Below are 26,704 nucleotides of genomic sequence, written 5' to 3'. Positions count from 1 at the left end.
GTGGGGGAGATGGGAATGGATGGGAAGGGGAAACAAAGGAGGAGGCAATAATGCTGGATAAGAAATGTACTCATTACCTTGCTCATGTAATTGTAACCCCTCTGCATGGTATTTTCACAATAAAAAAAAAGATGCATTGTACTCAGAGACTGACATATAGAGTTAAACTCTTTTGTACAACTACTTAATGTAAATAAAAACTAAATACTATTTACAAAGAAAAAGTAATTTTTTTGTTGTTGTTGTTGGTTATGGGGCCTGGGCGCGGTCCCTCAGCTATTCAGCTCAAGGCTAGCGCTCTACCGCTTGAGCCACAGCACCACTTGCAGTTTTTTCTTTTTGCTTATGTGGTGCTGAGGAATCGAACCCATGCATGCCTCATGCATGCAAGGCAAGCACTCTACCACTGAACCAACTTCCCAGCCCGAAAAAGTAATTTACTTGATTTATATGTAAAGTAATTTACATGATTTACATGTAGTATTCAATGGGAACAACATAAAAAAAATTCTACAATATGGAAGTAACCATGCAAACAAAGCAACAATAAGAGCAGACTGGGCTGGGAAGGTGGCTTAGTGGTAGAGCGCTTGCCTTGCATGCATGATGCCCTGGGTTCGATTCCTCAGCACCACATAAGCAGAAAAAGCTGGAAGTGGTGCTGTGGCTCAAGTGGTAGAGCGCTAGCCTTGAGCTGAAGAGCTGAGGGACAGCGCCCAGGCCCAGAGTTCAGGCCCCATGACCACCACCACCAACAACAACAAAACAGAACAGATTGTACCAACAATGATTATGTTTACCTGGTTGGTACTTGCATTATGAAGAATAAATTCAATTCAAAGAGATGGCCAAGATTACATTCAAGGTAGCTGTTTTCTGTCCACTTTCCCATGTTTTCTAGCATTTCAGTTGTGTATAAATTATCCACAATGCTGATGTTTTACTGAAAAGGTGTGAAGTCTCTAGATAATACACCAACAAAAACATCTTTAAAATGTTTTTATTGTGTTCGACATCGCTTTTCTGCACAATATACAATTATTTAGAAAGTGGAAACAAGGAACCAAAAAACCCAGAAACAACACTGGTGAGACTGAGATCTGAGGATTGAGGTTTGAAGTCAGCCAGGGCAGAAAAGTCTATGACACTCATCTCTAATTAAGCAGCAAAAAGCTGGAAGTGGCTCAAGTAGTAGAGTGCCAGCCTTGAGGGGAAAAAGTCAGGGAAGAACACGAGGCCCTGAGTTCAAGCTCTTGAAGGGGATATCAACACTCTAGTCCCTTCTGTCCTTTGCGTCCCTGATGCCATGAGAAGAATTGTTTTCCTGTGCCATGTGTTCCTGCCATGATGCACGGTGTCACCACAGGCCCAAAGCAACTGTGTGTGACTGAAACCATGAGCCCAAATTAGCTTTTCCTCCTTTTAAATTGCATCCCTCAGGTATTGTTACTGTAATGGAAAGCTGACTACGCACACTCCCATCCACTTACCTGGCTCCAGCCCTCATCATTGAGCTAATGATTTTCAAATCTCAATCACAAATCCTATCTTTTCTCCAAAAGTTCAGACCCAGCTTCTTCCTGGGCTTTCCCGTAAGTCTGGATGTCCCATAAGTATCTCAAAATCAGTATGGCCCCACCTGAACCCATCATTTTCTCTTCCAAAACCTGCTTTGTCTCCCACAACCCCAAGTTTCATTAAGGCTGCACCATCTGACTCGGTACCCGAGAGAGAGACTAAATGAATTTCTGTACTCCTTTTCACTTATTTGCTTATGAAAACCTGCTGAGTTTAGCTTATAAATGGCCCAGATCCATCTTCTCTATTCCCCTAGGCCCTCATCGTATCTTGTCTGGATTATTACATCAACTTGCTAACTTGTTTCTCTTTCTTCATTCTTTGCTTTCTATCTGATCATAAGCAAAGGCATCTTACCTAAACTTAGCCATAATTGTATTACTTCCCATCTTTATTTTATTTTAGTTTTTGTTGGATGGTGAGGCTTGAACTCTGGACTTGGGCACTGTCTCAGAGCTCTTCAGCTCAAGGAAAACACTCTACCACTTAAGACACAGTGCCACTCTCGGTTTTCTGGTAGTTTATTGGAGATAAGAGTCTCACTGGAGGACGGGAAGGGATGGGAAGGGGAAACAAAGGAAGAGACTACAATGCTGGATAAGAAATGTACTCATTATCTTGTCCATGTAATTGTAACCCCTCTGTACAGTATTTTCACAATAAAAAAAAAAAGAGTCTCACAGACTTTCCTGCCCAGGCTGGCTTAGAACTGTGATCCTCAGATCTCAGCCTCCTTAGTAGCTAGGATTATAGGTGTCAGCCACTGGCACCCGGCTTACTTTCCATCTTTAAAAACAAGGAAACTCCATTATCCCAAGAATTCAGATTCCTTGACAGCTCCAAGGGCCTGTCACAATCTATCCTCAGTTTCCCTTCCTGGTCTCATCTCCAATTCCAAATGGGAGTTCTTTTTATTAACTACTCAAAATCTTCCACTTTTCGCCAAATAGACCACACCTTCTCTCTGCCCAAACTGATCCACAATCTTCTCTCCCAGTTTCCTATTGGCAATGTTCCTATTCAAAGCCAAGTCACCATGCCATTTCTGCCACCATGCAGGGCACCTTCCTCTCACAGGACTTTGTCCTACATCTGTTGTCCTCCCTCCTCTTTCTTTCTCCTTCCCGTGTCTTTTTGTGGTACTGGCAAGCAAACCCCGAGCCTCTAGTATCTAGGCAAGTTCTCCTATCACTTACGCCATGTCCTAGATCACTTTGTCTAGGCTGGCTTTGATCCCATGATCCTCCTCCCTTCACCTCCCGAATAGCAAGGATGATGGGTGTGTGCCACCATGTACGCCCAACTATTTTATTTCTTTCTCTTTTTAAAATTTTTTATTTTTTATTGTTGTTATAAAAGTGACATACAGAGTGGTTACAGTTACATAAGTCAGATAATGAATACATTTCTTTTTGGAAAATGTCACCCTGTCCCTTGCTCTCTCCAAGTTTTCCCTCCTGTCCCTACCCACAAGTTGAATAGTTCATTTTCCACATAGTGTCTAGTGAGTACCACTGCCACATTTGTTGTCCCTTTGTCCCTCCCAAAGACAGATATATGAACAAACAAGAAAAAAAGAGAGGAGGAGGATTGGGTGGGGGGGCGGGGGAAGGATGGGAAGGGATGGGAAGGGGAAAAAAAGGAGGAGGCTACAATGCTTAATAAGAAATGTACTCATTATCTTGCCCATATAATTGTAAGCCCTCTGTACAGTATTTTCACAATAAAAATTAAAATTAAAATTTAAAAAAAGAAAAAAAAGAAAAGAACACAGCAACAGCAACAACAACAGCAGCAAAGAACAAATCTCTCGTTTCCATTTCTTTCTTTTTTTTTTTTTATTTGGTCGGTTGTGGGGTTTGAACTCTGGGTTTGGGTGCTGTTCTTGCGCTCTTCAGCTCAAGGCAAGTGCTCTACCACTTGAGCCACAATGTCACTTCCAGTTTTCGAGTGGTTTATTGGAGATAAGAGTCTCACGGACTTTCCTGCCCAGGCTGGCTTTGAACCGATCCTCAGATCTCAGCCTCCTGAGTAGCTAGGATTACAGGCGTGAGCCACCGGCACCCAGCTTTGTTTCCATTTCTTGAAGTGTATCTCAATAATTTTTTTTGGCAGTCATGGGGCTTGAACTTGGAGTCACTGTTCCTGAGTTCTTTTGCTCAGGGCTAGCCATCTACCACTTTGAGCCACAGCTCCACTTTCAGCTTTCTGGTGTTTCATTGGCCATCAGAGTCTCACAGCCTTTCCTGCCCAAGCTGGCTTTGAACAATTAACCTTAGATCTCAGCATCCCGAGTAGCTAGGATTACAGGCATGAGCCACTGCACCTGGCTAGTAAATATTATTTTATATGATCAGATGCACATAGGCATTACATGTTTGTGTTCCTCTCCTAAGAGTATTCTCCTTTGGTCTCACTGTGTGTGGATGCCTCAAGTACTATATAATTTATCATGTCCCATTGTATTTTAGATCTAGCTTCCACATATGAGAGAAAACATATGCCATTTGTCTCTCTGAGCTTGGCTTACTTCATTTAACATGATTTGTTCTAGGTTCATCCATTTCCCTGCAAATGACATAATATTATTCTTTCTAATGGCTGGGTAAAATTTCATTGTGTATAGGTACCACATTTTTTAGATCTACTCATCTATTGTAGCATCCGGTCTGTTTCCACAACTTGGCTCTTATGAATAGTGCAGTAATGAACATGGATGTGCAGGCGTCTTTATGGTATCTTGGTTTATGATGTTCTGAGTAGGTGCCCAGGAGTGGTATGGCTGGGTCATAGGAAAGACCTATGTATTTCTTATTATTCTTAGTTTTGTGTGTGTGGTCCCAGAACTGAAGATGATGCCTGGTGCTCAGCAGTAGCTGTAAATATTTGCAGTGTCAATGAGCTCCCAGCAGGCCGGGACAGGTCTAACTCTGGGCTCCATATCATTCTGAGAAAAGAGAAAACAGCCCAGGCACTGAATCCTCTCTGCAGTTATCAGCTCAGCTCGCTCCATTCCCATCCTCTGAGCAGTGACTCTCACACTTCATTACACAGTCAGAGTCTCCTTCCTTCCCCCCGAAGACTGATTTAGCAGTGATGAATGCATCCTGCCCAGTATTGATTGAACGGTGAGCTAGACGTATTCAGAGAGGCCTGAGTCGGGAGAAAAGATACGTTTTTCTAAAGCAGGAGTAGAAAATGGAGCTCAACTATATCCTAGGGTTCAGAAGAAATAGAGCATAAGGACTTTGCATTCAATTTAATTAAACTTATGCAAAAGTCCACTATTGGAGGCACCCAAAAGACAAAAGATCAGCACTCCTAAATTCTATTTACCTGTTAGGTGGTACCTTAGAGTCCAAAGTCCCACCATCCGGGAAGTCTCAGTCAAGGGCTAGATGCTCCTCTCTTCTCACAGTAAGCAGATTTTCATTTAAGACAACATGACTGTCAGGATTTCTTTTGCCTCTTGGACTATAAGTTAGACAACATACAACAACATTGTGTTTATTTGTTCTAGTCTGTTCGGAATTTAGCTCCATCCCCTATGAGTTGTCCTGGAAATCGTCATTTAATTGAATTGAATGAAATCGTCTTCCTTTCATCCCTCAGGAGATTAATGAGCACACAGCTGCACCCTCAAATATTTATAGAATGAAGGAAGGAACACAATCCAGGAGCTCACAGAGCAGAAGATAGGTTGAAGGGTAAGGAGGATGGCTAGGTGTTTGTGGCCCCAATCTACCTCTGCACGCCACTTAGGGTCCATGTGGAGCACAAAAAGCAAGGGATCGAGTTCAAGGAGGAGTTGTGAAGGCCAGATGGAAACGTAGCATGATGATCATTGCATTTCTAGGTCGGAGGAAGTCCAGGCACAGGAACCAGGGCCTGGAAAGACTGAGAGGAAGGAAATGCTGGGTTAGATCTAGCTGGGACAGATGGGGATTTAAGGAGGAGGGTGGGACAGAAGTCTGAGTGTGAGTGAGCAAGGAGGTGTAGAGGGGATGGAGGTAGAGTCCAGCACTGCCCTCTGACCACCCCTGAATCCCAGGTGGAGAGAATGGGGTGAGAGGCTGGGAGGCATGGCATGGTAGGTGCTCACCCTGAGCCAGGCCTGGGCATCTGGAGAAGGATTCTCCCCCCATCTCCAGCTGTGGGAGTGGGGAGGGAAAGGGAAGTGTCTGCCTGGTAGGGTGGGGCCATTGCCGGCTATGAGTAGCTGACCCAGAAGGGAATGACTAACTAAGGCTTGGCTCTGATCAGGCTAAAAGAAGGACGCCAAGTTATGAGCTGATGATAACTGACTGGGCCCTGAGTGTTTGGGGTCGTGCCCATGGGCCGGGAGGGCGGATAAAACAGGCTGCCCAGCCCACGGACTGCTTTCTTTGCGTCCTGCTTGCAGTGTTCCTGGTGGGCCGGGCAGCAGCTCAGGAGAGGACAGCTGTTGTGGGGTGGGCAGGTGACTACCTGATCCTACAGACCTAGCTGGCTCTGCACCTACCCAGGCAGCTTGCAGACCCTCAGGCGCCAGCTGGGGCTGGTGGGAAGCCAGACGGCAGCAGGTGGGGTGAGGACCAGCATGGCAACTGCAGCCTGTGAACCCATGGCCAGGCCCAGCTTGACCTCCATCTCGTCGGGGGAGCTGCGCAGCCTTTGGACGTGCGATTGCGAGCTGGCCCTGCTACCGCTGACGCAGCTGCTGCATCTGCAGCCAGGCGCTTTCCAGCTGCGGGGCGATCAGCTAGTGGTGCCTGGGCCAGGGGACACGGGGGCAGCACACGGGGGTTTTAACGTCTTTGGTGACGGCCTGGTGAGCCTGGACGGGCAGCTCTACCGTCTCAGCAGCTACATCAAGAGGTGGGTGTCCTTGTCTCCCTCCCTTGGGGATCATCACCTGGTCCCCCACATTCTGTGGTGGACACCCCAAATCTGCCCTGCACAGACCTCCATCTGGGACTCTTTTTCCACCCCTCCCCTCCCCTCGTGGCTGCCTCTAGACGGCTCATTAATATCACTTGGAGCCTGCAAACTTCCTGCCCAGATTTTCTGCAGCTTGAAGCAGTACAGAAGTCAGCGTGAGGGGCGTCTCGGGGAGCATAGGGTGCAGACTCTCTTGGCCACCACTCAAGGCACCCAGTGCTTTTCCTCTCCCACTCTTTAACTGGGTGGGAAGAGCTCAGATTTGGGGGGTGTCACACCCTTTAGGAAATGTTTGCAATGCCCACATCACTCCCTTGGTTTTAGATTTTGGAATGTGCAGACTACACGGGGTGCAAAGAGGAAGGAGGTACCATTTTGAACATTATTAGCTTTATCCAATGAGGAGATAGGTCCAGCAGAGAAGCAATGACAAAAAGTTCACTTCACTGGAGACCTGGACTTCTCTGTGTCTCGTGAATGAACCAATCAGCCGTGGGGGATGGGGGTGGGGATCAAAACCTGGGGAAGCCCAGCCGGGGAGCATGTGGGAAAACAGATGCAATAGGGTGGCTTTTAAAGTCTCTTATAGATTGTGGGACAAACCTGAATCTTGAATTAAATAAAGGCATCCAGTTTGCTTAATTGTGATGAGCAAAGTAACTGAAATGCTTAGGCTGGGATGTGGGTCATCCATCTCAGCATATAAAGAAGGAGGGCAATTCATGTCTGATTCTACTAGCCTCCCACTCCCAGGGACCAATCTGGGGGAAGAGAGTGAAAAGCTCTGTTTATATGTAATCCAGGGATTGAGCACTCCAGAGAGTTGAGTTGAGATCTAGAGTCTGATTGATTAGGGAGCCCCTCCCACCTCCTATCCCCCCACATGCCTCTGTAACTCAGAAAGGCAATACTGGGCACCCAGTGAGTGGGATGGATCCTAGAAGGGCAGGTAAAAATAAGAGAGAGATTTGCAGGGCCTTCTTCAAGGCTGCTGGAAGCAGAGCAGGAGAGCAGGTGGGAGGGTTTGCTTTGCCTCACCAAGACAGTGAAAGCCTTTGAGTACCTGAAAAGTCATTCTCCAGCAAGAGTTTCTCCCTTAGTCATAGGAAAATTGTCAGCTGATAAGCTGGGGCCAGTGAGAGGAAGGAGTCCAAAATCAGATTTATAAATGGTTAACAAAGAGATGACTGTTGGTCAGTCACAAGCTCCCATCTATAATCCTATCTACTTGAGAGGCTACGATCTGAGGATTGTGATTCAAAGCTCAGTCTAGAAAGGCTGGAATCAACAAAGAGGACCTCTAGCTGACTTCTTCTGTTTGGCATGGAAGAAGCATTATGGGCAATCTAAGTAAGCACAAGGAATGATAACTGGCTATTCATTTATTTGAGTACCAGAGGGTACCAAGCACTAGCTCACACCAGCTTACAAAGTTGGCATGATTGTCCCTGACCATTTTAAAGTGGGGGAAACTTAGGACTCAGAGATAAATGATGAACCTCAGGCAGATACCGAAAGCGTTCTATGTAGAAACTGGGCTTCTAGGTAGCATCATCTAACAGGGATATCAAACATTTGGTCCTCCAGTCATGTAAGGCCCTCAAAATCACTTGGTACATGACTGAACAGACATGCAGGGGTTTTTTTTTTTGTATGCTTCTTGTCTGCTGCCTTCTTCCTGTATTGATAATTCTGTATGGCTCTCAAATGATGTTATAAATACCCCCAATGGTTGTTGGCAGAAAAAAGGTTACCCAACTCTGGAACCTATGCTGCCAGAAAACTGCCTTGAGCCAGAAATAACTCTTCCTTCTTTCAGCTTTTCACATAGTCAATAACTGAGCAAGTAACTCACAAGTAAATAACTGGGATCTATCAGCCCATGGGTACCTTCTACAGTGAGCCTAAAAAGAGGATGGATGTGCAGGAGATTTAAGGAAGGTCCTGAAGGCAGAAGTGTAACCTGCTTCTGCTCACATCTGGCCATCTGTTGGCTAGTTGAGTGACAGTTATGCACTGTGCTGGAGCAGAGGGCAAGATGAATGGGGAGAAACTCATGAGGCAAGCTAGGGAAGAGTCAGGGAAGGGACACATTTTGATTTGTGCTGAACAGAAGGCCCCCCTGCCTCTCCCTCTCTCCCCCAGTGGAGCTGTCTGCTGCTCAGACTCGGGGGTCTCAGCTGCATATGAAGCTTGCAGGGCTGTGCACCTGTCCTGTGACCCTCCTCCGCTCTGTCCCAGTTCTCAGATGTGGAAACCTGCCCAGAGTAGCAGCCTCTGTACAGGGTGCCTCACAACACTGTTGAAATGATACCCATCCCCACACTGAGCTGGGAGTCTGGCGAGACCCAGCTTAGAGGAAGTGCAGGCAAGCTGGGAATGCCAGGCTCTGCACGTACCAGCTCAGCCACCCTGAGATGTATCCTTTAACTCCATGGGACTCCGTTTTCTCAGCTATAAAGTGGGAATAATAATCTTCTCAATCTTAGAAGGCTCATGTGTAGACTTAAAATTGGGAAAGGCCTCAAAAAACAGTGATTGGCATACATTTATCCCTTGACAGATGTTAGAATCCCTCTCTATCTCTATATAAAATATGTCTGTCTATCTATCATTTGTGCGAGCGCGCGCGCATGTGTGTGTGTGTGTGTGTGTGTGTGTGTGTGTGTGTGTGTGTGTGTGTGTGTGTGTGTGTATTCCACTAGAGGGCTTTGAAGTCTGGTTCTGGAGCATGTTAGACTTGCTTGCTTAGCTGAAACTCTACCACTTGAGCCAAGTCACCAGCCTGATGTTTTTGCTGGTTATTTTGGTGACAAAGTGTCACTAACTTTATGCTTGGGTGAGCCTCAAGCCTCAATTCTCCAGAGCACAGCCTCCTATATAGCTAAGATTACAGGCTTGAGTCACTAATGTCAGGCTAAGCTTTTATATTATTATTATTATTATTATTACATAGACCCACAAACTAAGTATATTGCACATATGATTTAATTTATTAGCCACCTCATAGAATAACTTTTTTGGGGGGGGTCTGGTCGTGGGGCCTGAACTCTGGGCCTGGGCACTGTCCCTCAGCTCTTCAGCTCAACGCTAGCGCTCTACCACTTGAGCCACAGCGCCACTTCTGGCTTTTCTCTTTTTGCTTATGTAGTGCTGAGGAATTGAACCCAGGGCCTCAGGCATGCAAGGCAAGCGCTCTACCACTGAGCCACCTTCCCAGCTCCTCATAGAATAACTTTTGTTAGCACAGGTAAGGAAAATGAATTCTAAGATGTTAAAGTATTTAGATGCCTTCCAAAAGAGGGTATTTTAACTTTGAACCCTTGTGGAAGTCACAGAACCAGCCATCACACTCTGATCCATCAGTTGGTCCTAAAACCACAGGCAGTGCTGCCTCCCTTCCTGGCTTCCTCCTCCAGAACTTGGCTCTGACCTCCAGCCACACTGAGGGCTATTCTCCTAGGCTTACTGGGCACTGTCAAAGGTCTGCCTGGCTTGTTGAATGCAGCCACTCTGTAGCTCCAGAACTCTTGTTTTGCCAATCTCTTTGTCAGAATAATCTTTCATTTAATATCTGTCTCACTTCAATAAATGGCTTTAACTCTTGGCCCCATCCCCTCTATTCCCATTTATTTAAACAGACTAGACATAACCTAGTGGAGTTTGAATACACAAATGCATCAGATGCTTTACATTTCTCTGGCACGTGCAAGTTTGAATGAATTATTGGTTTGTAAGACGGCATGGCAGGTGCTATGTCTCTAGTGTGTCTCAGCGTCGAATGAGTTTGTAAGGTTCCTGGGGATATTGATCCAATATGATGGAATAATATGATGGAATAATACTGAGAGAGGCTCTGTCTACTTTTTTTTTCTTTTTCTTTTTTTCTGTTGCCAGTCCTGGGGCTTGACCTCAGGGCTTTGGTGCTGTCCCTGAACTTTTTTGCTGAGGGTAAGTGCTCTTGAGCCACTTAGTGCTCTTACTGCTTGATCTACTTCTGGCTTTTTAGTGGTTAATTGGAGATAAAGAGTCTCATGGACATTGCTGCACAGAGCTGGCTTCAAACTGAGGTCCTCAGATCTCAGCCTCCTGAGTAGCTAGGATTATAGGCATCAGCTACCAGCACTCAGCTTGGATTCTGAAGTATAACAAGATCCCAGTGCCATGTGATCCTAATCACACTTAGAGCAAGAAGGTCTTATTCACCCATCATTTCATATTGAAATGGCATATTCGTCAAAGAGACCATTGGAAGCAAGATGGTTTCTTTTCTCATCTTTGTGTTCCCAGAACCTAGCACACAGGAGTTTAGTAAATCTTCATTGTATATAGGCACGGATGGACAAAATCTCTGTCAAATCAATGTTTTATCCAGACTAAGCACCCACAAGCTACTTTATGAATAAACAGATGGACATGTAGATGCTTGATTCAAGCCACAGATGTGAGCATCCCAAATCTGAACATTTTGTTAAGTCTCACTGAAGTTAGTGTAGAAAGAGAAGCTGACGAAGCTCTGCACAAAGTGATCAAGCAATCACTGAGAACAGACACTTGCTCACCCTAACAGTGGTCTGTGCCTGAGGGCTTTTGCTTAGGGTCCCAGCCAAAGACTGTGAAAGCCACAGCAGGTCCAGGGCCTCCTACATACACAAACATGATTGCTGCATGTACCTCTTTTTCTCTGCTCTGCAATCCATGTACTTTTTTTTTCCTTTTTAACTGTTGCCACTTAACACGCCACACAAAGTTTGCTGTGTTAAGCATTTTGAGAGAACAGTTGAGTGTCATAAAGTAATTTCATATGTTTGTGCAACCATTACCTCTGGCCACCTTCAGAATGATTTCATCCCAGATCAAAGCTCTGGGCCCACTAAAGAATTTCTTAGTCCTGTCTCTTCCAGCTCAAGTAACACCATTTGTTTTCCCTGAATGAATTAGATTATTCTGTTTAACTAATAGAAGTTTGAATTATTTTGTGGGTTATTTCACTTAGCACATTGTCTTCAAGGTTTATTGAGGTTGGAGTCCATGTCAATATTTCCTTTCTTTCCTTTCCACCACACGTTTAATCACTCTTCTGCTGCTTCCACGTTTGGGCCACTGTGAATGCTGCTTCCAGGAACAGAGGGGTTTAAATGTGTATTTGAGTTTATACTTTCATTTGTTTATTTGGAATATAAAGATTTATTATTTTTATTTTAATCGGCAAATACTTAAAAGCTTCTATGATATTCCACTGGGATGTTTTCATATAGGTGTATATATATTTAAAAGACAGACATACCGGGCTCTGGTGGCTCACTCCTGTAATCCTAGCTATTCAGAAGGCTGAGATCTGAGAATCTCAATTAAAAGCCAGGCAGGAAAATCCATGAGATCTTTATCTCCAATTAACCACCAAAAATCCAGAAGTGGAAATGTACCTTAAATGATAAAATGCTAGCCTTGAGTGAAAAAGCTACGAGACAGCATTCAGGCCTTGAATTCAAGTCCCAGTACTAGCATATAAACCCCCCCCCCCCCAGAATCAACTTTGGGTTTGAATTTCTGTTTAGAGTCAGAGGAAGCTTGGACCTGCTTTCCAGATCCATGCCAAGCAAGGATGTGAAATGTAGTGGGACCCTGTGGGTTGGCATCACCCAGGAGAACTGGTCTTTCAGCCACTCCTGGGTTTGCTACCAGCAGAATAATGTGCTGTTTCTAGAACCCATCTTTTACACATTACCTCCTTAAGCTATTTCTTTTAGTCTTCCAACCTGAAAAAAAATGAGTACAGAAGCTGGAGTAGAGGAGGCGAAACTGCTCATCATATCCTGGGAACTCAAATGAACACAGCCTTGGTTCATGTCCACTGAAGCTTACAGAACTTCACTTTGTGGACCAGCTGAAGGGACCAGGATAAGAATTGCTCATGATGTTCATCAAGCATCAGTTAGGAGCCCAAGTCTCTGTGTCCATGTCACATATCCTGCATTTTTATCAAGATAAAATTCTGTCATTGCTACTCTGATATATGAGGGAGAAGGTCAGCCAGGGGAAGTACCTCACTCAAGGTCACAGCAAACTCTCTGGCCCTGGACTGGAGTTCACACACCAATTAGGACATGAATTAGATCTCATTGTGAGACACTGCTTTTTCTTCCAGTCTTTGCATTAAAGCCAGGTTTAGGAAGTTTCAGCCCAGAGGTATTTAGGTGCCAAGTTAAAAGTGATGAAGAACTGAAAATTGAAAGGAACTATATAACTTAAAATGTTTGCTTTTTATCCCTAATGTAACTTCAGCAAATATAATAAATATTCAGTACGTAGAGGCAATATTTGCATTACTAATTCGGAAATATTCATGATTAAACATCAAATAGCTTGTCCCTAAAGTACTCTAGTAAGTTTCATCTTTGAATAAAACCAGTGATTAAATGTCAATTACTTAAATACCTGCAGGACTTAACAACTAGATCCTTTGATCCTTTTGTACTTTATTGACTTACATATTCAAATCTTGTAACAGTGAATTTCAAAGGGATTCTCATATTTACTTAGTTTACTAGACTTTTGAGGCATTTAACAATTGGATCATATAACTAAGAGACAGGAAATGGAGGAATTATAAAGGATCAGTAGGCTATCTTGTTCATAATTTAGCTTTTCCAGATTCCAGTGACCTGTAGTCTCCTGTGATCAAAGAATATGAAACAGAAATTTCCAGAAATAAATAATTGAGAAGTCTTAAGTTGTGTACCATTCCAAATAATATGGTGAACTCTCCTGCTGTGATGCTCCTCCTTGGATCATGTATTCATGTTGTATATGCTACTCTTCTCTAGTCACTTGATAGGTTTCTAAATTAGTATCAAGGTATCACAGTGCTTGTGCATAGGGTCTGGTACTATCCAAGGTTTATGGGCATTCTCTGAGGGTCTTGAAATATATCCCTAGAGGCTAAGGAGGGATTACTGTAGCTCTTACTTAGCTTAACTAGAGACAGGGATTTTATTAAGTAAGACTCTTACCACAATCTTTTGTCTGCAAGTTCTAGTATCAGAGCTTCTCAGATAAAGTGTTTTCACACATCTGAGCTATTTACAACTTATTACAGTCCTTCAAAATCCTCCATATAATCAAAAGCACATTAAATTATGTTACACATCCATTTATTATACAGGTGTTTTACTAAATTCAGATTCTAAAATGGGTACTTCTTGTATAGGTTAGTCCTCTAACTCAGATATAACCCCCAGTTCTGTATATATAAATACACACGAGTGTGCACATGCACTCATGTATGCATGCACACACACTCTCTTGCTCACACACATACACACTAAGAAATCACTTTTTGAGTCCTATACAGAATTCAAAATGTCTTGCATAGAATTCTTTGGAAAACTGGTAGTTCTTTCTACTGGTAACCATTCCTTTCTTTTAGAGGCCAAAGAAACTACTAGGATTTGAACTCAGAGCCCTGCTCTTCCATAGAGTCATATCTTATTTCCATCTTGAATGTGTGTGTGTGTGTGTGTGTGTGTGTGTGTGTGTGTGTGTGTGTGTGTGTGTGTGTGTAGGCAGAACTGGGGGTTTGAACTCAGGGCCTCAGGCTCTTGATTAGGTCTTTCACTCAAGGATGACCATGTACTCCTTGAGCCACATCTCCACTTCTGGCATCTCATCGGTTCATTGGAGATATTCTCTCAAATTTGTCTGCTTGGGTTAGCTTTGAAACATGATCCTCCCATCTGTAGCTAGGATTGTGCCTGGCTCCACCCTAAGTTGATGTATCTACACCTCACTCTCTTTTCATGTTTTGCTCAGGTGAGGCTGGTGATGAAAGGAAAAATCATACAAATCATAGTCATACAATCCTGTTTTGCTTTTTGTTTGTTTTTGTTTTCCCATCCTGGGGCTTGAAATCAGGGCCTGGCCTTTGTCCCATAGCTTTTTTGCTCAATGCAAACTCTCCACCATTTGAGCCACAACTCCACTTCCAGCTTTTTTTGGTGATTAATTGGAATTAAGAGTCTCATGGACTTTCCTGCCCAGGCTAGTTTTAAACCTGGATCATCATATCAGCCTCCTGAGTAGTCAGGATTTCAAGTGTGAGCCAAGAGTGTTCAGAGTCCTGTCTGCATTCTTTTGTTGTTGTTGTTGTTGGTCATGGGGCTTAAACTCTGGGCCTGGGTACTGTCCCTCAGCTCTTCAGCTCAAGGCTAGTGCTCTACCACTTGAGCCACAGCACCACTTCTGGTTTTCTGGTGGTTTATTGGAGATAAGAGTCTCATGGACTTTGCTGTCCAGTCTGGCTTTGAACCACCATCCTTAGATCTGAGTTTCCCAAGTTGCTAGGATTACAGGTGTGAGCCACTAACGCCTGGCATGTCTTCATTCTTTTACCCTCTCCATACTCAGGTCTTACCTGCTTTCAGCTCCTGACCCTTCTTCATGCTTCATTTCCTCCTTCCTCTCTGGAGTCCTCTCCTTTCAAACACCCCAGAGCATCAAACATCTGTTCCCCTTTACCAATTCTAGAATACACTCAATCTCTTTTCCTCCCCTTCTTCACCATAGGACCAACTCCCAGACTATCACTAGTTCAGGTGGTTTTGAAATGGAGACTATTTTCAAAGGCAGATAAAGTAGAAGTCAGGAAATACCTCCATGGCTCCATCAGGGGGGTGTCATGATTAAAAGCTTTCAAAATCATGTTTGGCAATCCTGCAAAAGATAATGACATAGACCTGGAGACTGCCAAGCAGGATCTGTGTTTTCCTGCCTGGGGTCAATATTCTCCCACATCCTCCCACATCTTGGCTGCCATCTTGTATCTGGCTCCTAGGAGGGGGTTGTGGGCCATGGGCAAGTGGGAAGGATGCCAAGACAACAGTGTGACCATAGCTCCCTGCAGCAGTCCATTGCTTTCCAAGGCTGTAATTTTCATGTCAGGCAATGGAAGGACAGCTAATCTGACAGAAATGGCTGGAGCTGTCTCTGCCATGAGTAGACAGAAGCAGTCACTTGGTATTGTAACAAAAGGCAGTGCATGCTGTCTGCTCAGTCAGCCCATGCAGATGTTGCCAGATGTCTGAATGGGAAGCCAGCTTTGTGTTCAGGAGGGACTGGGACAAAGGTGTCTTTCAGCCCACTGCATGCCATCCAGCTGTCTCTGCCAACCACACAGCCTGTGAGCTTGCTGTAGTTCAGAAAACAATAAACTAGCCACCTTCCTAAAAGGAAGCTAATTTGCACTCTGAGCTTTAGATTAACAACGGTGGTAGTGACATATAAAGACTGCTTAGAAAATCTATAGGGCAGTGAGAAGGAGCTAACCTGCTAGAAAATGAGAGTCAAGATTCAGAAAAAATCTTTCTAGGCTAGAATAATGAACTAAAACCAAGGAATCTAAATTTAATGAGGATATGGGCAAAGGTCCAATAATAGCTTTTTTAAAAACTGCACAAGGATTGAAGAAATATAAATTAGTAATAGCTCATACAGATGTTGCTTGATTTTGTTATTGACCCAGGGGCTGCATTTATCTTGAGATTAGGGGGGAGAAGTGGGAAATAAGAAAAAGAAAATACCCCCTACCAGTTAGGTAAGATGAGTCCGCAGTAGAAAACTCAGCCAGTTTCACTGAGTGTACTTTATTCTTGAACTTGGGGACTTAAAAGTTTGAGTTAGTTTCAAGCAATCTCTTTTAGCCCAAATAATAGATGGATCTGGCTTTAATCTGATAAAGAGATAAGCATTGACACCAAGCTATCTCAAAGTCCATGTCACCTTTGGGTCTTACACTGAACCCTTGGTCAATCAGCTATGAGCAGGAGAACGAGATTTATCTATATGGTATAACATATGAGAACCTCTGCATGGACCCATTCCCTTAAAGGCTTGAGACTGGGTCAGGCACTTGTCTAGTAAGTACATCTTCTTCCTTAAATGAGACATTTGCAATTTGTCTTCTTCCCCTCCCCCCCCTAGGTATGTGGAATTGACTAACTACTGTGATTATAAAGACTATAGGGAAACTATACTGAGCAAACCCATGCTGTTCTTCATTAATGTAATGACCAAAAAAGACACTTCAAAAGGTAAGCATATAAATAATTTTGGTGGGTTTCTGTCTTGCTGGGCTATAGGCTAAAGTATGTTGATGGTGTGGAGCATGGAGAAATTAGGACAGATGTCTCATTATAGTAAGGTCAACAGCAAGGAGTCTGGTATGTGAGACTATCTGGCATATGGAAGCAGATTGCAGAACCAATTTCTTTAAAAAATATAATTTTATTATTCTTATTAAGATGTAAAGAGAGGTTATAATTTCACAATTCAGGTAAAGGACCAATTTCTAATGGTCCTAGAGCAAGAAGCTCTCTATTTGGAAGCTTCTTTCTTCCTTCCTGCCTAGTCAGGAAGTGATTTCACTTTCTGAACTTTCAGAGATTCTACTTCCTGTCTAGGCAGGAAGGGAGCTGATATTCTAGGCCTTCAGGGGTTGTAGAAATACCCGGAATTGTAAAGATGACATGTAATCTAGTTAGTTATCAAACACTTACTGTGCTTTAGGCTTGCTTTACTGTGATTGATTGGCACAAGGTCCCTCTGGGGTTTATCATCCAAATGGGAACATTTAAACTATGGAAGTCAATATTAACAATTTTTCTGGGACAATAATATACATTTGAAATGACCCAAGAAACTAAAATATGTTTGTCCTACATATATTATCCTTATTCTATAGATGAGAAAACTAAGATAAAATAAATAGCAAGTTTAGTTGCTTTATGTTTGATGTTTGTATGTGAGAATTTTGTGTGTAGACATGTCTGTTACTGTGACAGCTTAATTCTAATAGGAAAAATTTTATTTCCCCTTCTCTTTCTGCTCTCAGGGTTAGATCATGGGCATAATGTTCAAAGATAAGGGCAGAGTAAATTGAACTTGCTTCTAAATGGCTTTCTTAAAATAAGTACATGGTAATAAATGATGTACAAATTTCAAGTAGACATCCTCCAACATTGCTTAGGATTAGTCAACTCTTGACACATTTCCTAGTTTAAAGGCAGGACAACTCATTGTGCAAAGGGGGCCAGAACACTCAGTGACAAACAGTACTTGTCAAGCATCTGAGCCCCTCGTGTGCTATGGCTTGATGCTGACCAGAGAGCTGGCTGGCTCTGGGGAAATGTAATTCACAACTGTTCCAAGGACATCTCCTGCATTGACCTCTCAGAATCTAAAGAAAGAATAAGAGACTTTTCCATTTGTGAGTTGCCTACAGAGAGTACACACTTGTATGACAATTATTGTGGAAGGAGGTACAGAAACTCACCATTGATTGATCTTGGGAAAAGCTGTAAAATAAAGAGGTTCTATAATATGGAAACATAAGATGATTGAGATTATAAAAATTGTAACTAAAGCAGCTCGTCGGCACTGCTCTATTTTAAGTTGAACTCTTAAAAAATTATAAAAGCTGCCATTTCTTCAGGACAATTACCAATGTCTGTAAATGTGAATGACATCTTCTAGAGTTGTACAGTGCACAATCTGCCCATCCACCATAACTGTGGAATATGGTAGCCCTGCTTAAAGTTCCTTTAAGGAGCCTGAAGGTCTTGGTTTGGTTTCTGTGGAATTTAATTCAAGGTACCAAAAAGCTTGCTTGATTCATTTTACTTATCACTTGTCTCAATGAAGATATAGGCTGTTTATATATAAAGTGCCTGAATAATTCAGAAGAAAGGAAAACATGGGTAGGAAAATAAAGATGAATAAGCTTAGCTTATTCCTTGTGGGCCGGGAAGGTGGCTCAGTGGTAGAGCGCTTACCTTGCATGCATGAGGCCCTGGGTTCAATTCCTCAGCACCACATAAGCAAAAAGAAAAAAAGTTGGAAGTGGCGCTGTGGCTGAAGCGGTAGAGCATTAGCCTTGAGCTGAAGAGCTGAGGGACAGCACCCAGGCCCAGAGTTCAGGCCCCACGACTGGACCTCCCCCCCAAAATGTATTCCTTGTTCCTGGAGCCCCACAGGTTTGCTCTGAGATATCTAGAAGCAAGTACAAAATGTTCAGTTTTTCATGATGGTTCATCTTTTATTTTTATTTTTATTTTTTGTTGGTTGCAGGGCTTGAACTCAGGGTCTGGGCACTGTTTGTGAGCCTCTTCATCCTCAAAGCTGGTATTCTACCACTTGAGCCACAGTGCCACTTGCAGGTTTTGAGTGGTAAACTGGAGATAAGAGTCTCACAGGGACTTTTCTGTTGGGGCTGGCTTCAAAATGTGACTCTCAGATCTCAGCTTCCTGAGTAGCTAGGATTACAGATGTAGGCCACCTGCACCTGCCTAATTACCTTTAAACAGAAGATGGCATGGGTATTTCTGTGTCTCCCTTCATGAAGAACTTAAAATTAAAGCCATGTATCTTTTTATACCAGTTCTAGGGCTTGAACTCAGGGAGCTTTTGTGTTCAAGGCTAGTTAGTGCTCTGTCACTTAAGCCACAGCTCCACTTTCTGCTTTTTGTGTGATTCATTGGAAATAAGAGTCTTTTGGACTTTCCTGCCCCCGGCTGACTTTGAATCTAGATACTTATATCTCAGACTCCTGAGTAGCTAAGATTATAGGCTTGAGCCAACAACACCCTACAAAGCTATGGATCTTGATCTTGGATATTAAAAAAGTTAAGAGTTTAATAATAACATTCCAAGACCTAAGAAGTGAACAAGTATCCCTCAGACAGAATCAGATATAAAGGATTAGAACATAAACCAAAAGAAACAATAGATACCAACCTTCAGTTGTCTGATGGTTCAAATCTGTGATATTAAATAGCAGGTGAGACATTTTCTCCACTTGGAGTAGTATTAGGGAAGGAAGACAGGAGAATAAGCCTCATATGCCTAAACCCTTGAAATCCTAGACAAGCCACACAGCAGAGATGCTGCCAGGTGTACCCAGAGGGCCAGGAGAAGCCAGGGTGGGGAATGGAAGGCTTTGCTGGGCTTTGCTGCTGATACTCTGCTTTGCAAATGTGGAAATGTTTTGGTTAGAGCCAAGTTGTGATTTAAATACAGCAAGGTAAAGAAGTCTGAGACATGAAAACTGACCTTGTTGAGATTTCATTTTTTCCCTCCATATGCTGTATGTATCTTGTAGGAGCAAAGTTGGCCTGGGTAGTAATTATACAGTGAAGCTTTTGATCCCTGGGACATAAGTAACACACTGTAGTCCCCAGGACCCTGATTTCCTAACCTACTTTTCCACTAGCCCTGAGCTCTCCCTCCAATTCATACCAATGCTCCCTCTAAATCTTCAGAATTCTCCAGAGCATTTTGGGAAATCTCATTAGGTGCTGCGGGAGCCGACAAGGGAGGCTGTGAATGACTAAAATCTCTGTGGAAGGTGGAAAAAACTGCTTTATTAAATCCTCAGAAGCACATGCATGTCATGTGCACACTTCTTGCTGAATTCTGCTTGTTGATTCTAGAAAGGACATACGCGTTTCTTGTGAACACAAGGCATCCCAAGATAAGAAGACAGCTGGAGCAGGGGATGGACATGGTCATCTCCTCCGTGATTGGAGAAAGTTACCGACTTCAGGTCAGCTTAGCTACTGAATCCAGGGCTGTGGGCCACATGCAAGGGGTCTGTGCTGTTCATCCAAGGACTGTATTTCTTGAATCTTTACCCAACAAGATGGCCCATGGATACCTGGCACCATAGATATTAGTGAACCTTTATGTATACTAGCTTTTCCTCTACTTATAGATGCAAGACAGTTTTATTTATTCATATTTATGTATGTATGTATCTATCTATGTATGTCCAGTCCTGGGGCTTGAACTCAGGGCCTGAGCATTGTCCCTGACTTTTTTTTTTTGCTCAAGGCTAGCACTCTACCACTAGAGTCACAGTTTCACTTCTAGATTTTGGGTGGTTGAAGATAAGAGTTTCACAGACTTTCTGGCCCAGGCAGGCTTTGAGTCATAATCCTCAGATCTCAGCCTTCTGAGTAGCTAGGATTACAGGTGTGAACTACCTGCCCCCAGCTCCCAGTTTTATTTAGAAAGTGGGGTCAGTCAGAGGTTAACCATAACCAATCATAAGTTAGAATAACTATAACCATATGCAGTAATAAGAATTATTTAAAATGTACAGACTATTTCTTTCTGGAACTTTCTGGTTTGTATTTTCAGATGTGGGCCAGTGAAATTATAGAAAGTAAAACCATAGATAAAGAGGGACTTTACCATATCTGACATTTTGTTTATTAGTGTCATCATTGTCATCAGTTAATTGGACAGCCTCTAGCAACTTATTTAAAATGGGGTGGGAATAAGCATAATTTTATCTCAAATAGGTATGGTTGGAAAAGCAAAGATGCAGTTTTGTTTTATTTTGTTTTCCTTTTACAAACATAAAGACAACAGCTTCAAAAATTTGAGAGAGTGCAAGGGAAAAAATGGGGAGTACTTTGGATATTTGGGGTAGTAGTTAATTCTACAACGTTGACATGATAATCATTTCCACAGATCAATGAAATGCTTCTCTTTTCTTCCAGTTTGATTTTCAAGAAGTAGTGGTGAATTTTTTCCCTCCAGGAACTGAGGTGATTCATGGAGAAAATCTGAGCTTTGCATATGAATTCAAGGCTGATGCTTTATTTGATTTCTTCTATTGGTTTGGGCTCAGCAATTCCACTGTGAAGGTGAATGGGAAGGTCTTGAATCTGTCAAGTACAAGACCTGAAAAGAAGGAGACAATTAAGTTATTCCTGGAAAAAATGAGTGAACCTTTAATCCGAAGGAGCAGTTTCTCTGACCGGAAATTCAGTGTAACTTCTAGAGGTATGTACAAATTTCTCAGGGACAGTGCAGATTGCCATGACAAAGCCTGGAAGAGAGAGGGTGTAATGTATGAGGAGTAGCGATTCTATCAGCTGGAGAGCTCAGAGGTCAGAAAAGAAATATATCACACAATTCAGAAAGAATTGGAAAGCATAACCCCAAAGGTATGGTGTTGCATACTTGTGGTCCCAGCCAAAGCAGGAGGGTAGCCTGAGCACAGGAGTTCAAGATCAGCCTTGACAACATAGCAAGAGCCAGTGTTAAAGAGAGAGGAATCTGGTGCTAAAGGCTCATGCAAGTAATCTTAGCTATTCAGAAAACTGAGATCCAGAGGATTGTGATTAAAACCAGTCTGGGCAGATAAAGTCACTGGCACTCCATTTCCAAAATAATCAGCAAAAAGCCAGGCTGGAGATGTGTCTCACGTGATAGAGAAACAGCCCAACAAGTGTGAGGCCCTGAGTTCAAACTACAGAGAGACAGAGTTAGACACAGGAAAGGGAAGAAGAAGAGGATGGGGAAGTAAAGGGAAGGAGGAAGAGGAGGAGGGGAGAAAAAAAAGAAAGGAAAAAGAAAGGAAGGAGCCACACCAGAGGGAAAAGAAAAAGAAAAGACACAGTGAGCTTTCCTTTTCAGCTTGTTTACGTTTCCTGACATAGCAATCATATCGTGTGGTATACCCAGAACATAATCTTAAAAGTTGTTCATTCAAATAAGGATTCATGTTCATTTCGGTATGGTTAAGTTTGACGTATTTTAAAAGAACACTGAGTCCCCTACATGTGTATATTCTGGCCAGCAGAATATCACTGAAGCCATAAGTCAGGGAGGAGCACATGGTCGAGGCATCTATCTTTAACAGTGTGTGGAAAGGCTCTCCGATCATGCAAGACCACAGAAGAAAAAGTCTGGAGGAGGACTCATTTAAGCAACGATAAATGACATATGGCAGCTTCTTGGTTTTGATATCCATGCGGCTCAGGCAGATGGCGCAGATCACGTCTTGTCTGGATGTGTGTTTGGCGGAGCAGCAATCTCTGTCTCAGGCTAGCAGCCGCCCCGGTTCAGGACTCTGGTTTTTAATTGCAGGAACCCAGCAGTCTGTGAACCTGCAAAGGGCTCAATATACAGATGTAAAACACAATCTTTATTACTTGTGTTTAGTGATAGTCACTTCCAGTGTGTGTGACACACATGCTTACACAGCTATTTTGTATTCTCATTCTCTCTCTCTCTCCCTGTCTCCTTCCTTTTTCCCCCTCTCCTTTTATCTCTTGCTCTCTCCCTCCCTGCTTGCCTTCCATCCTTTCCCCATTCTGTCAATGTCTATCCATTTCTTTCCATCTGTCCCTGACTCTCTCTCTTTCTGAATCTGTCTCTCCCCTCCCTCTTGGTCACTCTCTCTGTTTCTATCTTTCTCCAATTCTGTCTCTTCCCTCCACTCTCTTTCTGTCCCACCCCACCTTCCAGAGTAAGTCTGTCTGTTTGTCACTCAATGTTGTCTTAGCTTTCTCTGGGAAAAATGTAATAAGATAACAATATAATTGCTATGTCAGAAAATATAAACAAGTTTAAAAGGAAAGACCACTGAATCTTTTCTTTTCCCTCCTTTTTTTCTTTCTTATCCCTCTTGTATTGCTCCTTCCTTTCTTTTCTTTCTCTTTTCTCCCCTCCTTCTCCTCCTCCTTCCTCTCTACTCTTCTATCCTCTTCCTCTTCTTTCTCTCAGAGATGCCCTGCCCTACCCCATGACAGATCCTTTTGGGTTTTTTTTGGAATGGGGGAGATTAGTATCCCCTTCAACAGTAAGGTCATACTTGCTGGATCCTTTTCTGATATCCTCAGCCTTACCCACTGGCTACAGCAGCCTGGGATGTTTTCTGTTTCACGGGCTCACCCACGATGAGATGACCATGAAGCCTCTGTGAAGTTGGCCATGCTTGCTAGAATGTTCCCTCAGAGCCAGATCTGGAGCCCCTTGGGTTCTAGAGTAATGGGACAGGAGCCTTCTTGGAAGATGTCACAAATGACATGGTGTACCTGTTGCCTAGCAGGTAGGTCTTAGAGCCAGGGTAGGCTTGGTAGCCAGGGTAGGCTGCCAAGGCTGGTAACCTAGCTCTAGCCCCTTCAAAATATCTGCTCCCCAAATGTGAGCCTTTTGCTCTCTAGGAAGCTGTAGAGCTGTAGATCTACAGCCTACAGGGAAGCAAGTGACAATCACATCCCACAGATGAGCAAAAAAGCAGCACATTTTGTTTAGTCACATTTTTAAGTTTTTTTTGGAAACCAGGATTCTCTACTAATTATTGGATGGCTATGTTGCATGAGTGTTAAAGGCATTTTGGGGGTTTGTTTTGTTGGTAATAATGATTGCTTTATTTACTGTTTTGTAGGTTCAATAGATGACGTTTTTAACTGCAATCTGTCACCCAGATCATCTCTGACAGAGCCTCTTTTGGCAGAATTACCATTTCCAAGTGTTTTGGAATCTGATGAGACACCCAACCCATTTATCTGATTGGACAGAACATTCTTGCTTTCACCCCTGCATACCAGGCCTTAGCCACAATACAGGTAGAGGGGAGGGAGCTGAAAGGAGACAGGCACATTCGCCCCCTTGTGGTCTCCTCCTTCTCCCTATGGCTTCCATGGAGAGACTAATCTTCAGTTTTCCTGGGCATGGTGGCCTGGCAGGCTGGGTATAGCTAGTTTCCTTCTATGTTATGGTTACCAGGATGAAAAGGCTTTGGCTACATGGCTTGAGAGGGGTACAAGGTTCCTCTATTTCAACACTTCTTCAAAGAGACAGGAGGAACAGAACATTCTGCCATCTTGGTTAGCCATGGCCCTCTGAGAGCATTCCTGGGGGCCTCTGTAGGAGGTGTCTGTCTTGGATGTCGACCTGTGATGTTTTATAAGTTGGGGTGTGGCACTTCACTTTGGAGATGCTTGTTCATCCCCAAGCCTAGAAAATTTGGGCCAACATCACTATTTTTCCCTTAGGACAAAAGACAAATGATGAGATCTTTCATCACGTTTATGTGAACCCTTCTGAGAAACACTCAACATCAGGTTTATTGGAGGACTGCCCAGGTTGCTAGGATCGTAACCTTGTTTCCTACTGCCTGAAATGTGAACCCTGATTGGCATCCTCCTTCACATTCTGCCCACTGAAGAATGAAACCAGGTGGGGTACTAACAGTCTGTGACAGGGGAGAATCCACACTGCACATGGCAGAGTCCTCCATCTTGACAGCACATCGAGACACTTGGGCATTTAAAATATGTTCCCAGCAATGCTAACATGAAAAGAAAAATAGAAGAAGGCTGTGTCATTACCATAATTCATTGCTACATCAGTGTGTTTCCACCTCATAGCCACAGTGGAATTCTTCCAGAGAAAAAGAAATTTCTCCAATCTCCATATGAAAGCTTGCACAAATGAATCACTACGTATGCTCATAATGAGGTAGCTTTATGGGTATTTTCTATCATTAAAAACATATTCCTGTATTATACAGTTTGATAGCTCTGCCGATGATCCTGCCATCCATATTTGAAGTGTTATATAGTATATTTGCACAATTAAAACGTTTCTTAGTATTCAAAATAGACTTGATTAAATTTGTGACCCTAGGTCTGTGTGATTGGTGACTTTTGGTTTGTGGGTGTTGTATGTGTCTTGTCACTCACTTATAATAAAAATTGTGGTTTCTGAAGCCACTTTCTCCAGAATAGTCTTTTGAAGAACAAGGCCATGAAGTATTTGGAGGAAGAAAACAAAATTTGATTATCTTTCAGAAAAGAGGAGAGAAATGTTACTCAGTAACAGAAGAGAATAAACATCCATTGTTCAATTTAAAAATGCATTATTCAATAAATGTGCTGACAATAAGCTTTATATCAGTGCAAGCAAACCTTAGGTGGACATGAAGTATTAAATGTTTCTCTAACAAAACAGAATTTCTATTCACAAAACTAACAATGTTTTACAACTAAGTAGCTGAACTGAGAAAAACCATAGTAGTCACCCCAGGAATAAAGAGTTAGGGCATTTCTTTCATCATTAAAAACTTTAGTTGTCTCTGAAACAAATGAATTCATTCATTCAATGTGAATTCAGCAAACATTTATCAACCACCTACCAGGAACTATGCATGGTTGCTCATGTATTTTTATAGCAGATATTACAAAAAAAAACCCCAAACCATGAGATTAGGAAATCTATAAAATGGACACAAAATTTAGCACAGACCATGCTGGATAAAACAGTCTGGATATTGGCTTTATGTGGATATTTTAGCAGCTTAAGATCAATAGAAATTTGTCAGATAACACTGTGATTAGTTTGTTTCTACCAAAATTCATGCTGAAACTTGATCTTGAAAGTCATCTGTTAATGGTATTCAGAAGTGGCCTTTTGGAAGGTAACTCGGATCAGAGAGGTCTACAATGATTGAGCCCTCATGATGTTATTAAGGGCTTAATGAGAAGAGAGACCCAAGTCAGCAAGCTTGCTCTGACTCTCCATGGAATTCCCTGTACCACCTCAATTCCCTGCAAGGTCTCCACCAGCAGGAGCTGCTCAAGAAGCTGAGAAAAAGCCAGCACCAGGCTCTTGGGTTTCAGAACCAAAATGTATCTCTTTCCTTTGGAAAGTACCCAGCCTCGAGTATTTTGAGATAGTAGCAGAAACTGTTTTCTGATGCACAACAATGACCTAAGCAATTTTTCCATTCACCCAACTCATTCATCCAACTCATTCAACACACTGTATGCCTAAAAGTAGATGCTGGCAGATAGCAATGCCCAAACATGACATTGGCTTTCATGGAGACTCTAATCTTATTTAAAAAACAAACAAAACCCCGGAGGCTATAGGTCAGTGTGCTGAGCTATGAACAAGGTCTTGGGCTCAATCTCTAGTACCAAATTTAAAATATAAATATAAAAAAGACTAACATACAAGTTAATAAGAACAATAACATACTATGCTGTAAGAGAAATTCAAAAGGGGAAGTATTAAGGGCACCTGTGATGTAGTTTGAGTGAAAAATGATAAAACAAATATATGATGACTGATTTATCCAAATGATTTATCCAGAAACTATGAATTTACTCCAGGGAATTAGAAGTCTAGAAATTATTTAAACAATGAAGACATTATTTTTTCCTTGTGGTCAGAATTTGATTTTTTGGCTACAAGATAACTTTGCTCAAAATGATCACCTAATCTTATGTTCAGCTCAAATGAACTTTTTTTTTATGGTTTTAAATAATCTATCTCCAAAGAGCAAAATTATGTTCCCCACTAGAGAAAGAAGAATGTGTGTGTCAGCTTCAAGACGGAGTTTCTAAAGAAT

At 42.7% G+C, this 26,704-nt stretch overlaps 1 protein-coding gene across 2 annotated transcripts in view; it reads left to right on the top strand.

The window, feature by feature from the left end:
* Medag (mesenteric estrogen dependent adipogenesis) overlaps positions 1-24,951 on the top strand; it is a 39,594-nt gene extending 14,643 nt beyond the window's left edge. The window contains exons 1-5 of one of the 2 annotated variants that reach the window (XM_070003025.1): positions 5,860-6,435; positions 16,477-16,586; positions 19,983-20,095; positions 21,057-21,342; positions 23,735-24,951. In XM_070003025.1, coding sequence (XP_069859126.1) covers positions 6,158-6,435; positions 16,477-16,586; positions 19,983-20,095; positions 21,057-21,342; positions 23,735-23,859 — 912 coding nt within the window. In that variant the 5' untranslated portion in view covers positions 5,860-6,157 and the 3' untranslated portion in view covers positions 23,860-24,951. Of the gene's footprint in view, positions 1-5,859; positions 6,436-16,476; positions 16,587-19,982; positions 20,096-21,056; positions 21,343-23,734 lie in introns of those variants that run through there. The other variant, XM_070003026.1, reaches the window with a different exon arrangement.
* The last annotated feature ends 1,753 nt before the right edge of the window (positions 24,952-26,704 follow it).

The sequence above is a fragment of the Dipodomys merriami genome, unplaced genomic scaffold, assembly GCF_024711535.1.
Source record: "Dipodomys merriami isolate MVZ:Mamm:240054 unplaced genomic scaffold, mDipMer1.0.p SCAF_6, whole genome shotgun sequence".
NCBI lineage: Eukaryota > Metazoa > Chordata > Mammalia > Rodentia > Heteromyidae > Dipodomys > Dipodomys merriami.
Note: the sequence above shows the minus strand (reverse complement) of the source record. Positions and strands in the feature narration are given on the sequence as shown.